The 16,045-nt window shown below is 47.8% G+C and overlaps 1 protein-coding gene across 4 annotated transcripts in view; it reads right to left on the bottom strand.

Annotated features, from left to right (window-relative positions):
- Window positions 1–16,045, bottom strand: part of DYNC1I2 (dynein cytoplasmic 1 intermediate chain 2) — a 110,256-nt gene that overhangs the window by 18,959 nt on the left and 75,252 nt on the right. For all 4 annotated transcript variants that reach the window (XM_088470510.1, XM_088470523.1, XM_088470519.1 and 1 more), the window contains 5 exons: window positions 11,871–11,960; window positions 11,190–11,352; window positions 10,947–11,046; window positions 3,199–3,324; window positions 998–1,144 (listed from right to left, as the gene is read on the bottom strand). In XM_088470510.1, coding sequence (XP_088326636.1) covers window positions 998–1,144; window positions 3,199–3,324; window positions 10,947–11,046; window positions 11,190–11,352; window positions 11,871–11,960 — 626 coding nt within the window. The remainder of the gene's footprint in view (window positions 1–997; window positions 1,145–3,198; window positions 3,325–10,946; window positions 11,047–11,189; window positions 11,353–11,870; window positions 11,961–16,045) is intronic.

Below are 16,045 nucleotides of genomic sequence, written 5' to 3'. Positions count from 1 at the left end.
GGTAAGTACCAAAATCCTGTTTTTTAGACAATCTCCCTACTTCTCAATGCACTTTGTCCATGTGTCAGCAAGCTTTGGTATTCCTTCATTAAAAATGTTTTACGCTAAGCTGCGAGCCACAAATGCACCGCTGTCTTCTGTCATGGATTATTGCATAGGCAGACCCATGGCTGATTTGCAAATGATTTGCAATATAATTAACTGTCACTGTTCTACCCAACAAAATCCGTTCCCGTGCAAGCTCAATGTTCTCATCAGTCGTGGACGGGCATCCGGCTCCTTCTTCATGGCTTGAACTTATGCGACCTTCTCTGAACTTCTCTATCTATTCATACACACTTCTTCATACACACTTTTTTGGGACAAAATAGCATAAAACAACTTTTTGTACACCTGCTCCAGTACAGAAGGACCTCTCATGTGGTAGGTGCAGGTTTTTCAAAACGATGACATGAGGGTCATCTTTTTGAAAAACCTGCACCTACCACATGAGAGGTCCACCTAAGAGCTCACACCCCTAAGGGTGTAGGTGGCAGACAACATATATCCCTCTAAACTGGGGCAGGTTTACAAAAAGTTGTTTTATGCTATTTATGTATTGATTTGTACTGTATATTGTTTTATATAGTTTTACCTCTGTTGATATACCAAGAATAAAATATTCAGGTATAAGAACCATGGGCTACGATAGGGCTTTTATTTTATGAATATCCCAAACATAAACAAAGGGTGATTTGAAGACTAACTAGAAGGTCGTGTTTGACCAACAGCTAATATTGCAATAAATCCCCCTAAGTGGTGGAAATTTCTCCTATTCAATTACTATACAAAGTTGTAGCGCACCAAAGGTACCCCCCCTCTTTCCATTTCTGTTTATAGGCTCTCTACTAGCGGAGGTCCGCCTAATTGGTGCAGCTGAACCGATGTAAGCACGATATAGGGGTTCATTTTTTATATATCTATCTATATACTGGTCTCCCTGGGGATCGCCTCTTACCGTGTGGGCAGCTGCTGAAAGTGGCGTTCTCTGGACGGGTGTCCTCTTGTTACTTCGATTATCCCATAGGACAATTTGGCCTGAGTATGTTCCGCCAACAACGAGGTTGGGATGAAACTTTGCAAAAGCTGCCGACATAACAGCAGACTAAAAACACACAAACAAAGAATATTAAAACAACAGCAGCACAATCTCAGCTATTCATATGCATCACAAAAACATTAACATGTTCACATTAATGAAACACTAAAGCGAGCCTGACATGGATTGGTTCTCCCATTCCGCCGTATGGCACACATGTGTTTGGCAATATCGGTCTCAATGGTAAATAAAACATAAGTGACTATCGACCGGAACATGGATTATAACATATTATAACAACATTAGTGAACGCTCAGTGTAATGTAAAATGCAAAAAGTATAACAGAAGAAAGTAATTCTCCGTATGGCCAGCACCCTCCAATACACACACAGATGTTGGATGAAGCATGTTCTCTTTCTGGTTCTTTCAATGTGTACTGAGGTCATATTCTAAAATTGTTCCTAGGAGAACCAGCATTTTAGCTGCATTTGCCAGGAGTTAAAGCCCATGAAATACACAGGAAATAAAACACGATATAATAGTAATGTAGGAACTCTTACAAAGGTGTGGATTAATATACATTGGCAGCCACGTGAACAAGGATGGGGCCACTAGTCTGCCAATATCAGCCCTTTGCTCTGGACATAGGAGGTCATTCAGACCCGCTCGCTAGCAAGCGGCCGCTCGTTGCAGACGATGTTCGCTAATGTGCACATGCGTGTAGTTCGCAGTGCATGTGCGCAAACTGTTACGAGCGATCGAAATGTGATCGCTCGCCCTGCAAAGACAGCCCAGTGGAATGAGTGACAGGAGAGGCCGTTTGTGGGTGGTAACAGGGGCAGGGCAGTAGTAATGGGGGAGTGGAGTTGCGGATGCAGGCGTGCCAGAGTGTTTTCACGCCATTTCTGGCGCGTGCATAATTAACAGGCAGTGTCATAGTACACGTCACCTGGTTGATTAATACACTGAAGTGCTTGCGGTAGGGTACAGTCAACCGCAAGCACTGCGGACAGATTTGATGAAACCCGATGTACCGATGGTTGTATATACTTCCTGGAGATGACGTACGCTAGTGGGCGTCTGGAAACACAAAGTGATCGCTCGCAAAGACATAGTGCACGTGCTTATGCCTTGCCGTGCGAGCGGCTGCCTTGACGTCACTTAGCTGAATTTCCATATGCTGGGAGCGAGCTGCCGCATCTTGCGAGCTGGTCTGAATGAGCTCCATAGATTGAAGGGACTGCCCCATGGTAACTCTACCCTTAGTAAAATGTTGTCATCCTGATACAATGTACTAATGTCTCAAAATTCTGCTCCAAGACAAACGTTCATCTAAATGTCATTTCTTAAAAAAAGACACATGACTGCTTAAAATATCTGCCCTTGCATAAAAACAATAAAATGATCACATTCATGAATAATACAAAGGCGTATAGCCATGCAAACATGTTCTACGTAGGCCAACACGAAAAGCAGCTAAAAACAACATAAAATAGAGTTTAAACACAGAAATATTTAAGGGTTTTTCTCGTATCGGTTTCAGCAAAATTAACATTTGTCAGTCATCTCGGCTGTGCCCTGACAGTAATCTGACAGCTCTGGATTACACGCTACATTTAATCCATCACAATAAACTCAGCAAATTTTGACATCTAGAAAATAGAAGTTGCTCACTTGTTGGCAAACACAGTTAAAGCGATTCTCTTGACTTAAAATTTATATCACATTCTGAGCATGTGTTTCCACTTAAACAAGTCTGCTTCCATCTCCTCGGGCCACGTACTTCTGCTTTAATGGCTCAAAACATATTATCTGGCATGTGAAAGTAGCTAGCATCTCTTTCATTGGGCCCGGGGAAAGGGGGCTTGCATTAATAGGAATCAGAGGGGTGAAGCATATAGGATTCTGGAGTGCTTAAACCATATGGATGATGTCAGCGGGTCCAAAAGTAGAAGATATTATTATTTTTTTTTTTGCAAACTGATGAAGGGCTCAATCAGCCTATGTTTGCAAACGCATGTGGTTTAAATAGGAGCAATGAAATCATTATGCTCCCTAGTATTCAGGGCACAGAGAGGCATGTATCCAAATGATTAGCATAAAATGTCTGGCTTCATACCTGGCAGTGAAACACGTACTCTGGGGTTGTCTTCTTGTATTTCATGTTCCACACAAGAGCCACGCCATCTGGTTCGTGTGGTGCGTCCTCGTTGTTGTTGTACGAAGCAACCAGCAATTCTGGGTACTGTCAGGGGAAACGCAACATTCAGCGCTGGAGAAAAAGATTCCATTTCATGCAAATGACAAATATTCAAGTTTAACAGATGTTTCATAAGTAATGCTAACGAATAATGACCTTCAGTCCTGGGGGCTTATTGTAATACTGTCATTTATATAGCCATTTAATGCGTACCTGTCACCATCACGTAGCACAGCCATTTTGTGGGTGGGAGCAGCAACCAGCCTAAATAGCAACTAATGAAATCATGTAAGAAACCAGGCACAAAATGGCAGTTCCCAGTGAATGAGTGACCTCGTTATCCTTCCAGTGTCGGCAGAAGTACTAAAGCAAACAACCATTATTTCTCAATACAGCTGAAGTAATGTGGATGAAATTACCAATGTGAAGATTCTCATTTACCCGTCTCCCTTACATTTGGGTTGGTCTTGTGTTTGCTACCTCATAAAATCAGAGGTGAAGCATTACTCTTGCGCCCCAATACTATGCGGGTTGTCTAGGTAGGAAGACGGTATTTGATTTTACTCGCATGCTATAGAGGAATGAGCAAAAAAAATATCAAGATTTCACTACCATACATTGTGCAATGAACCGTGTGCCTAATTGAATCTGCCACAATATGGCTTATTGTACCAGGATTTTAGCCTCTAAATCTGGTACATGGCCGGCTGTAAGTTCTCTAATGCTTCCCTATCTGGTAGTAATGAAACATCATAGGCGACACCCCATCCCAGAAATATATGCAGCTGTCAGTATTTTGTATATTATCATTTTACATATACGTTTCATTATACACATGGACACGTCTACAGTGGACGGTTTAATCTTCTGACAAATGTAGAAGCCAAGAGGGTTGCTGGTGCTTTTCATTTTTCACGGGTTCCTCGCGCTTAGTAAACGCAGTACTGAGCAACGGGTTTAAACAAGCAAGTTACAATGCTATGCGGCTACTGCCCTGGTGTGTAACCAATGAAAACGCTATGGACTGTGACGTGTGAACGTTTACCAATCAGTGTGAACCCAAACAACAGTACAGCAATGGATTTCCTCGGGAAAAAAAGAAAAACCTCGACCTTAACATTGACCCTGAAAATAGCTCTATAAGTTTCACATTGGCATGAAATTACCTGACCGTCAGCTGGAGCTGGAGGTGACCAGAGTCAGCCAAAGACCCCCCCCCCATTATTCCATAGCTGAAGTACTATGCATAACATGTCATACATTCCACATCTAACTACAAATGTATATACATTCACACACACATATATATATATCTAATATAAAAACAAGAGATATGGTAAGAACTTACCTTTGTTATCTCTGTTTCTACGAAGTCCATAGGGTCCACAGGGTTGACCTTGGGGTATAGGTTGGGAACCAAATCCGGGCACCACGCAGTTAAAGCTTTTAGCTCCCAGGATGCACTTGGGTCCACTCTCCCTATAACCCCACACCCAGCCAGAGGCACCTCAGTTTGTAAGTAGCCAAAGGCCGGAGGAGGAGAAAAAAAAAGAGAAAACTGGAACACTCGATAACCATACTCACAGAAATGGGAGACGGAAAACCGGTGACCAGTCACACAGCCCATTTGAAGCCAGGTGCGTCAGGGCGGGCGCCCTGTGGACCCTATGGACTTCGTAGAAACAGAGATAACAAAGGTAAGTTCTTACCATATCTCTTGTTTTCTACTTCAGGGTCCATAGGGGATCCACAGGGTTGACCTTGGGGATGTCCCAAAGCAGTTCAACCAAGGGAGGGGACGCTCCTGTGCTGAGAGGAGAATCCGCCGCCAAAAAGGAAGCATCCGGAGAGGCAAAGGAAAACAATGCCTAGAACCTTAAAAAGGTGTGGACAGAAGACCACGTGGCCACCTAGCAAGGCAAAACAGCCAAGGCGCCACAGCGAGCCACCCACGAGGGTTACATGGCCCGAGAAAAAACAAGCAGCAACAACAGAAAGGCCTACCCATGGGTAGGCCCCTGAAGAAGACATACGAGGCCGTCCAGCCAACATATGGCCATAGGCCGGCCATCCTTTCCTGTTAAAACCAGAAATCTCAGACCACTAATAAGGAGTCCGATTTCCGTCAGGAACTTGAATGGATCACATAAATCCACAGAGGCCGGACCACAGTCAATGAGGCCACACCAGCCGAGAGGACTGGGGACTGAATGGCCGCACCATAAATTCCAGAATAATATGGAACCTGAAAATCACTAAGAAGAAACACAGGGTGAGAGCAACTCACACCCTGACAAGATGCCCTCCAGAAGAGGGAGCCACATGAGAACGCTCCCAATTCCGACACTCACCTGGTTGATATAAACTGCCTGATAGAAAGAGAGAAAGCCAAAGCAAAAGACCATGTAATGGCTATCACAACCAGCGGTTCCATTAACTTTCCCCGGAGTTAACGAAGAACCACTACTAACTCCCAAGGAGTCCCTAGGGAGGACAAATGGAGGCATAATCCAGAAAACACTCCAAAGGATGAACTGGATATCAGAGCGGAGCAATTCCATAACCTAATCATACTGACAGTGTAGAGATCTGCACTGTCAGGAAGGCCAGGCCGAGGGTGAAACCCAAGCCAGCCGGAAGGCATGCCAGAATATCTGGAAATCCTGGAAAACCAGAGGATCGTATCAATAGGTATAATACCATAAGAATTATGGCTGCCACAGTTTGTGGTAGGTCCCAGCAAAAGCTGATCCATGTGCTCCAATCATTCCAACGATGACAAAGCCATGGAAGCCATAAGACCACTGTAGGGACGTAGTCAAAGACAAACGACCCAGGTCCAAGGCAAACCCCAGGACCCTGAGACAACAGGTCTGGGTAGTGAAGCATCAGGAATGGAGTATCGATGGAGAGACTCCGAAAAACCAAGTACCCCTGACATCTGGGGCAATCAGGAGCCACCAGCAGGAAAGCATCTCTGTCTCGATTGAAACACTTCCCTCGAGGAAGAATGGAGACTGGAGAACACAGGTACGCAAATTGGAAGAACCCCTTCACCGACAAAGAGTCACTGAAGGTTGCTTCAGAATCCCCAGAGTTGGACTGTAACACCATAGTGTGATAGAGTCAGAAGGCCATGAGTGTCACCTCAGGAGGGCCCCCCCCCCCTGCTCACCAGGAGATGAAACCTCTCTTGGGGAAGAGACTAGTCCCCGGGATGCACGTCGTAACGGCTGAGGACTCCCGCTTCCCAATGGAGAGCACCTGAAATGAACACTGTCGAGATGGTCGGGAGGAGACCCTTAGACAATGTCCGAATGTATGACATACCTGACATTGCCACCCAACGAACAGTATTGCTAAAAAGGAAGCTACTGTTCTGACCCTGTCGGACTGAACTTTTTCAGGTTCACCGGGAAACAAGGGCTATGCCAGAGTGAAGGCCCAAGACAGGCTAAAGTTCCAACAAGTTAATTGACAGGGTGGAATCGACAGACATCCAATTGCACTGAAATGGATGCGAACCAGACACTGTCCTTAGCAAAGAATACCCTGGACGAGATGGTCATAGTCACCCGAAAAGGGACAGACTTGCCTCCGGGGAGAGCAGCATCATTTGAACAGTGATCAGACAGAAAAAAAATTGTTCCATCTGGAGATAAGCCAATTATGGAAAGGCCTGGAATGGAACTAAGCCCATTCCACCCTTCCAAAGGCAGACACTGAATAGTGGACCATGCATCCCAGAGTGCAAAGACATATGTCGACTGCGCAGACATCCATGTACTCCTAATGGAAGAGTGGAGATGCCGTCTTACGCCAGAAGAATTCTCAGATTCTGAGAATCCAGCAGGGCTCCTAGGTGAAGAATACCCAGAGAGGGATGCAGGGAGGACTTTTTCCCCATTGATTAAACTTCTGCACCCTGAAGAAGCCACAGTCAACCTGACCCGGCTGTAAAGTACCCCGGTGATCCTGCTAAGAGCAGGAGGCCATCCAGGTACAGGAGCATTGGGATATACTGAACAGAAGAACTGTCAGAAAATCCAAAACGCTGGTAAACCCCTGTGGGGCTGAGAACAGTCCCAACAGGCAGAGCCCGAAAACCGTAAGTGCTGTGATACAGCAAACCTCAGTCCATGCTGAGGCAAGGTCTCTGTAAGTGCCCGTAGGCACGCGTCCTGTATATCCAGTGATACCATAAAGTCCCCAGGTTCCAAACATAGTATGATGGAGCATAGGGATTGCCTCCTGAGCCCAGGTAGCTTTAGGAACTGGTTCAGGGAATTGAGACAGAGAATAGGCCAAAGAGGACCATTCAGCCACCGCACCAGAAAGAAAGCAGAGCAACCAGTCCCTCGCTGAGAAAGTGGGGATGGCCCAATTAGCTCCGCTTACCCCAACAACTGTATAGCTTTCTGGATTCGTAAGGCCCTGTTCGGGTCCGAATAAGGGCCTGCGTACCATCACATGGAAATAGGCCGCCTGAGCAAAGAGAGGGCGTACCCTCCTACCCACGTAGCCGCGGCAACTAGACACTAGTACCGGGCGAACTGAGAAAATCGCCATCTCCCAGTGGTAGGCCTGTCTCGTCATGCTGACGATATATCCGTAGGTTCAGAAGCAGGATCGGCTGGCAGTCCAGGCCTGCTCGATTGAAGAAACAGACCTTTAGGCTGACCCAGAGGACAAAAAGACTTAATAGACTTAGTCTGAGGCCCTGTAGTGGGCATAGCTGAAGGCGGGAAATTTGTACTGCCACTGTCAAGGTCAGGACCCAACAAGATCTACCCTATAGATGGTATCTGCACCTCTGCATTCCCAGAGCGCAGCCATAGGGTATTACAGAGGATACCGTCGCAGCCGGAACTCTGAAAGTTAGGAGACTGGTATCCAATATAGGCATGTCCACCTATGACAACTGCATATATTACATGAGCGACCAAATACATTTGAACCCCAGACGTGTTGGTGGGGAAAAAACATTACAAATGCATCAGCTCAGTATGCAATAGTATTAACCAACCATGCTATAGCCATGGTAGGATGGGTAACAACCCCTGAAAGCGAGTATACTGATTTCAGGCAGAGTTACCACCTACGGATCAGAAGAATCCATCCACGCAGGAATGGGATGCATAGTAACGTCTGTAATCTGACGAGTAACACGCCCATCCACCCCATGAGGGGCTCGTGATGACCCTCAGGGAATTTGGGACAGGAGGCCAAACACTGTTGTAATACCTCATAACTGACAACAGCCAGAGTCCCGCCATGCGATCCCCCCGCTAGTCAGCAACAGGGAACCAGAAGGCACGCAATACTGAGGGTGTATGATACAGGTGCAGGTCAACATTCACTCTAACCAGAATGGACCTGCCACCAGCCCAAAGCAGGGATAATAATACTTGAAATAGGCTTCCCCCCGTGTAAGAGGGAAAGAGCCCAAAACAGTATCCAGTTCACGCAGAGCCAACTGGGAAGTAACCACAGGGCGTCAACCACGCCAATTTGCGTTTCGTAGAAAACGACATCCACCCAGGGTGGCCGTGGGAATCCCTGCAAGGGGAATGACAGACTATGGTGGCACCAGGGGGATTTCATATACTGCGAAAAACCCCTGCAGGGAGCAGTAGTCTGTGTCACAGGGGAAGAGTGCAAGAAACTGCGAGATACCCTGAGATGAAAAGGGCAGTATGGTGAAGTAACCCCCAGGTGAGGTACAACAATGGGCCCACCCGGCGATCCGCAATTGAGAGGATCCCGAGAAAACAAACCTCCCAAGGGGGTCGTGAAAGGGGCCGGCACCAGATGACACCACACACAGAACCCTTTATGAAACAAATTCTCCGCACTAACACCTGCAGCACATGACTTGCAGGATAGCAAAAATGGGTGCAGTATAACGCTCTATCTCCTGGTCAAACATATCTGACCAATCTTGGCGGAAATATCAAGCAGTGCTATACTGGTCCTGACCGATGCTAAAATTAGCCGCAGGGACCCATTTTCAGCGTATGCAACACACAGTTCCAACGAAAATGTGGCAACGTGCAGCACGCAACAGTATGTGACAAACCTCACAAATATCAACGAGTATATAAATGTGAGGTCTCAGAACCACCCTAAGTACAGCTGTATTAGGGCAGATAAGGAAAAGGGATAGATATACACTGACAGGTGAGAGAATTAAATACAGACAGTCAGCACTAGCATAAGTCACATACCATGCAGATATATACATATATACATAAACATGTCACATAATATACTGCACTATTACACTGCATTCAACTTACCCAGATTCAGTGTCTGGGAAGGCTACAGCGCTGTGTACACTGACCTGATGGTGAGGTACGCAGGGGGACTGGACTCACTGCCATCTCCGGAGCTCTGCTGCTGCACCACAAGAAAATGGCCGCTGGAGACCTCAGAAGAAGCGTGGCCCGCGGAGGAAGCAGCTCAGCGACGCCAGACTATAGATACTGAAAGGCGCGCTGAGCTGAGGGGAGGAGCCGCTATAACAGGGAAAGCTTCCTCCCCTGGCCGGCTATTAACCTCCCGGGACGCCGGCTCCCAGCGCCGATCAGTAAGTCCCTGGTGGTCTAGTGGACACACGGGGTATGGGGGGCCCGCCGCCACTGCCGGCGCCTCCGGTCTGTCCCCGGAGACCGGAGGCACAGGACTGCATATTAAGCAGCGGTGATCCGCGACCTTACCTGCTCCCCGTAGATCCGGCAGCAGTCCTGGGCGCCCGCAGAGTCCGGCTAGTACAGACTCTGGGGTTCCGCTGAGATCCCCAGATCTGTACTGGCGTCTCAGCGCCGGCGGGGTGACGGAGCGGCAGCTTAGACGTCCTATGGACAGTCCGACGCTGCCGCTCTGAAAGTCCAAAGTAAAAATTAAAAAAAAAAAACTCTGTACTTAGAAAAAATAAAGCTATGGGGCTGCTAATCAGCTCCCCACTGCACTAAACGGTGACCCGACTCCGGCCGGGCACAACTTAAACTGAGGTGCCTCTGGCTGGGGGTGGGGTTATAGGGAGAGTGGACCCAAGTGCATCCTGGGAGCTAAAAGCTTTAACTGCGTGGTGCCCGGATTTGGTTCCCAACCTATACCCCAAGGTCAACCCTGTGGACCCCCTATGGACCCTGAAGTAGAAATTGGTCTCTAATAAAAATTATTAGGATGACATAAAATTAATATAGTGGTACCCAGGGGGGTGGGCGAACAAGAGACGGCTGAGCAGTTTACGGTCATTCTAATCACACTAGAGCAGGGATGGGCAATAAGCACCCCCAAGCTGTTGAACTGCAGATCCCAGCATGCCCTGCCAGAATTTTGGTAAAGGGCCATGTTAAAACTATTTCAGGGCATTCTGGGATGTATAGTTCAACAGTAGCTGGGGAACCGCTTATTAGCCACCCCTGCACTAGAGGCTGCTTCAGTTCCAATATGAGAGGAAAACAGTGTTCTCTATTCACTGTTCAGTATCTCTGGGGCAGCATTTTACAATACCAGAACATGGTTTTGCTAGGCGAGTGCTCACAAATACCAGAGTGCCACGTCTTTACCCACAGGTTTGCAAACCACGATACACGTCATGGGCAACATTACACAGTGTTTAGTTTGTCATAATCAGACACCTAATGGCTCCTCCTCCATACCTGCGAGGACCAATCCAGGCAGCTGACAACACGATGCTTTGACCAACGCTCATCAAAAAACTGTCTGTTTAGAGACAATTTCGCACCTGCTTGTATTTCCCTGTAAAAAAATAAAAACAAAATGTAAAAACATAAATGAAAACAAACAACAACAACGTGCCTGGATTTAAAGTAAAACATAAAAAATGAATGAATGGAAGTGTAAATGAGAAGTAGTAAAGGTCTCAGTTATTCCACAATTACCCCTCTTTTTCTTCCAGATCTCTGCCGCTATAGTCAAAGAAAATGTTGATCTGCTCAGACAGGGCGCGCTCCACGATCCTGGTGCTGTGGTCAAAGAAGCTGACAAACTCCTCTGAGTGGATGATCTGCTGCTTCTCCTCTTCTGTCAGTTCATGCGGGGGAGCTGGAGATGGACACACAAGTCAGGTGACTCCAAGCCTGAATGCCAAGCAGCACAGCAATCTACTACTGCGGGCACTGAGCTGCCACCTGCCTCCCCAGCATATTATCTGACACCACGCGCCTCTGTGTGTACGCTCCGTGGGACGCAAGCTCCCTATGCGTTTTTAGGGTTTTGCGCACAACGCATAGTAGCCAAAGATTGCTCCACTCAGTGGACATAGACATGGCGTGTGGCTCCGTGCCAGGCTCAGTGAGAGAGATACCGCTGTCTGCATGGAGTTAGCGTCTGACAAATCTGGGCCCGGTGTGTGTTTGGCTGGGAAATCAGAATGTAAGCTCCCAGGGCAGGGACCGATTGGCTGATTAGAACACTGATTGTACATCTCCGCAGAATACATTCCTGCTCTGCAAATTAAGAATGACGATAATCATTTGTGTGTTTTTTTTTTTTTTTATTGAAAATTGTGCCCGATCACCCTCCATAAAATTCAGTGTCACCACCATAATACCAGTCACTACCTTCGCCACTCTCTTCCGTCTTCGCAGGTTTGTCCTCCTCGGGTACAGCTGCTGGCTTTGCAGTCACAGTTTCCTCTTCATCTTCATCACCTGGTACGTAAATAAAAATATATTTTTTTTAACTTCTTCCACTTTAAGCTGGCGCTGAGGACCCCCCTCTTCTTACAGACTTGCCACTCATACCCTTCCTGTATATCCCCTGGGATATATAACACCAGCCTCTTACACAGCCCACATCTTAGGGGATATTCAAGAGCATCGGACAAATCTCAATGTTCTTAAAAAATATGTCTTTGGAGGAATAACTATACAACGTGACCCCATATAATTGTATAAAATACAGATTCAGACAGAAAAAGAAATGCAGAATAAGGAGTACAATATGTAGTCCATAAAGGTAATGATTGTGGGGTAAAATAACCAATGTTTTAGGGGACTTAATTAGTACCTCAGTCAGTATGATTATACTGTGTGCGCAAAAGCATGGCTATGTTAGGGTGCCAGGAGGAGGAGAGTGGGAAACCCTGCCTTAAAGTCTTTCTTGATGCATCCCCATTACATGCAGGGTCTCATGAATAGGGCCAGGTTCACCCTTTGGCTTGGTTGCTTCTTTGTACATCGCCTAATACTGTATAGCAGTTGACACTTTACAAATTAGATTATAATAATGAACTTGAAACAAGTAAAATTACAGCTAGATATTAATAAAAGTAATAAAACTATAATTAACTCGGCAAGACGCTACACCATAGCTAACTAAATCTGTTCAATATGCTACCTTTGGGACACGTTACACCATACCTATGGTCACCCTACTTGAGGTACACTGTACACCCGGCTACACCATACCTGCGGTCACCCTACTTGTGGTACGCTGTACACCCGGCTACACCATACCTGCGGTCACCCTACTTGAGGTACACTGTACACCCGGCTACACCATACCTGCGGTCACCCTACTTGTGGTATGCTGTACACCCGGCTACACCATACCTGCGGTCACCCTACTTGAGGTACACTGTACACCCGGCTACACCATACCTGCGGTCACCCTACTTGAGGTACACTGTACACCCGGCTACACCATACCTGCGGTCACCCTACTTGTGGTACGCTGTACACCCGGCTACACCATACCTGCGGTCACCCTACTTGAGGTACACTGTACACCCGGCTACACCATACCTGCGGTCACCCTACTTGTGGTATGCTGTACACCCGGCTACACCATACCTGCGGTCACCCTACTTGAGGTACGCTGTACACCCGGCTACACCATACCTGCGGTCACCCTACTTGAGGTACACTGTACACCCGGCTACACCATACCTGCGGTCACCCTACTTGTGGTATGCTGTACACCCGGCTACACCATACCTGCGGTCACCCTACTTGTGGTACGCTGTACACCCGGCTACACCATACCTGCGGTCACCCTACTTGAGGTACACTGTACACCCGGCTACACCATACCTGCGGTCACCCTACTTGTGGTACGCTGTACACCCGGCTACACCATACCTGCGGTCACCCTACTTGAGGTACACTGTACACCCGGCTACACCATACCTGCGGTCACCCTACTTGTGGTATGCTGTACACCCGGCTACACCATACCTGCGGTCACCCTACTTGAGGTACGCTGTACACCCAGCTACACCATACCTGCGGTCACCCTACTTGAGGTACACTGTACACCCGGCTACACCATACCTGCGGTCACCCTACTTGTGGTATGCTGTACACCCGGCTACACCATACCTGCGGTCACCCTACTTGTGGTATGCTGTACACCCGGCTACACCATACCTGCGGTCACCCTACTTGAGGTACACTGTACACCCGGCTACACCATACCTGCGGTCACCCTACTTGAGGTACGCTGTACACCCGGCTACACCATACCTGCGGTCACCCTACTTGTGGTATGCTGTACACCCGGCTACACCATACCTGCGGTCACCCTACTTGAGGTACGCTGTACACCCGGCTACACCATACCTGCGGTCACCCTACTTGAGGTACGCTGTACACCCGGCTACACCATACCTGCGGTCACCCTACTTGTGGTATGCTGTACACCCGGCTACACCATACCTGCGGTCACCCTACTTGAGGTACGCTGTACACCCGGCTACACCATACCTGCGGTCACCCTACTTGTGGTACACAGTACACACGGCTACACCATACCTGCGGTCACCCTACTTGTGGTACACAGTACACACGGCTACACCATACCTGCGGTCACCCTACTTGTGGTACACAGTACACACGGCTACACCATACCTGCGGTCACCCTACTTGTGGTACACAGTACACACTGCTACACCATACCTGCGGTCACCCTACTTGTGGTACACTGTACACCCGGCTACACCATACCTGTGATCACCCTACTTGTGGTACACTGTACACCCGGCTACACCATACCTGTGGTCACCCTACCTGTGGTAACTGTACACCCGGCTACACCATACGTGTGGTCACCCTACTTGTGGTAACTGTACACCCAGCTACACCATACCTGTGGTCACCCTACTTGTGGTACACTGTACACCCGGCTACACCATACCTGTGGTCACCCTACTTGTGGTACACTGTACACCCGGCTACACCATACCTGTGGTTACCCTACTTGTGGGATACCATACACCCGCTACACACATACCTGCGGTCACCCTATACTTGTGGGATATTGCACACCTGCTACTTACATACCTGTGCTTTTGGAATACTGTACACCCGCTACACCCTACCTGTGGGATACTGTATACCTGCTACACCATACCAGTGGTCATCCTATTTTTGGCATACCGTACACCCACTACACCCTACCTGTGAGATATCATACACTCACTACACCATACCTGTGGGATTCCATGCACCCATAGGCGTCGAACCATTAAGTTAAAAGATAGCATATTACACCTCCTTCTCCTCCGTGCAGTGCAGGAGCAGCGCAGGCTATTGCTATAAAGCACAGCCCCTGATAGTCTGCGGCCGCCGCTCCAGTCTCTGCCCCCTGCTGCTCCGCCTCCAGCGCCTACGCACCCAGTAACAGGTAAGTTGGAGGGAGGGAATCGGTGGCTGAGGGAGGGAGGTGCCAAAATTAAATTATATGTTGCCCTCCCCATAAAATTGTTCGGACGCCCCTGCATACACCATACTTGTTGGACACCCTACCTTTTGGACACACTACACACCTGTGGTCACCCTACTTGTGGGAATACCTACACCCTACCTGTGGGATTCCATACACCATACTTGTGGGACCACCCTACCTTTAGGACACATTACACCACACCTGTGGCCACCCTACTTGTGGGATTACCTACACGCTACCTTTGGACACCTATGGACGATTTTGGGTGTAGATGAACCCTGGCAGTCCCCCCTGTGTGCACACTATAGGCTCCCACGTACTTGCAAAAGGGACGTGGTTAAGTTTCACGGGTGCGTGACGTAAGTCAAGAGGGCATGGCCTCGCGGCATCCCCACCCCCCCTTTCCCGTCTCTTAGTATCCGGCCGAGCACAGCACCGGGAGGTGGTGCTGCTCGGCAAGGATTTAAGACTGGACCGGCCCATCATGTGGCCGTGTGCTGCACTGCCACCATCCCTTCCCTCCCCCCAGCTCATATCATGAACTCCAGCTGGGGGTGGAGGGCAGGGACACCTCTGGAGTCTGACAGGTGATTTCCACCCTGTGCAGCGGCAGCTACTCTCCACGAGCCGGTCCTGAGGCCATCGGCCCTTCTGGCATTTGCCAGAAGTGTCGTAAAAAAGGCGAGAAAATAAGAAATAGAAGGGGGGACAGTAAGTAGGGAAGGAAACAGAAATGAAATAGTACACCGCACTAGGGTAAAAATGAGAATCTAAATACTCCTCAGGATAGTGAAAGAACAATAACAATGAAAATACAATAATAAATCAGGAGAGACCTTTATAAAAAATTGTGTGATATACATTGACTATGTGTCAAAGTAAGGGTGCACCCTTGGAGCAAAATGAAGGTTATCAACAAGGGAAAAGAGGAAACAGTACTCCTATTAGATGGGGCACACCTTACCTAAATTAAAACGTAACTTTTATTATTTGATATAGGTCTCTATGACGAGCAGTTACTAAATGTACAAAAGACAAACATACATGTGAAGATATAAACAAATATATC

The sequence above is a fragment of the Taudactylus pleione genome, unplaced genomic scaffold (assembly GCF_031769625.1).
Source record: "Taudactylus pleione unplaced genomic scaffold, aTauple2 ptg000004l, whole genome shotgun sequence".
NCBI lineage: Eukaryota > Metazoa > Chordata > Amphibia > Anura > Myobatrachidae > Taudactylus > Taudactylus pleione.
Note: the sequence above shows the minus strand (reverse complement) of the source record. Positions and strands in the feature narration are given on the sequence as shown.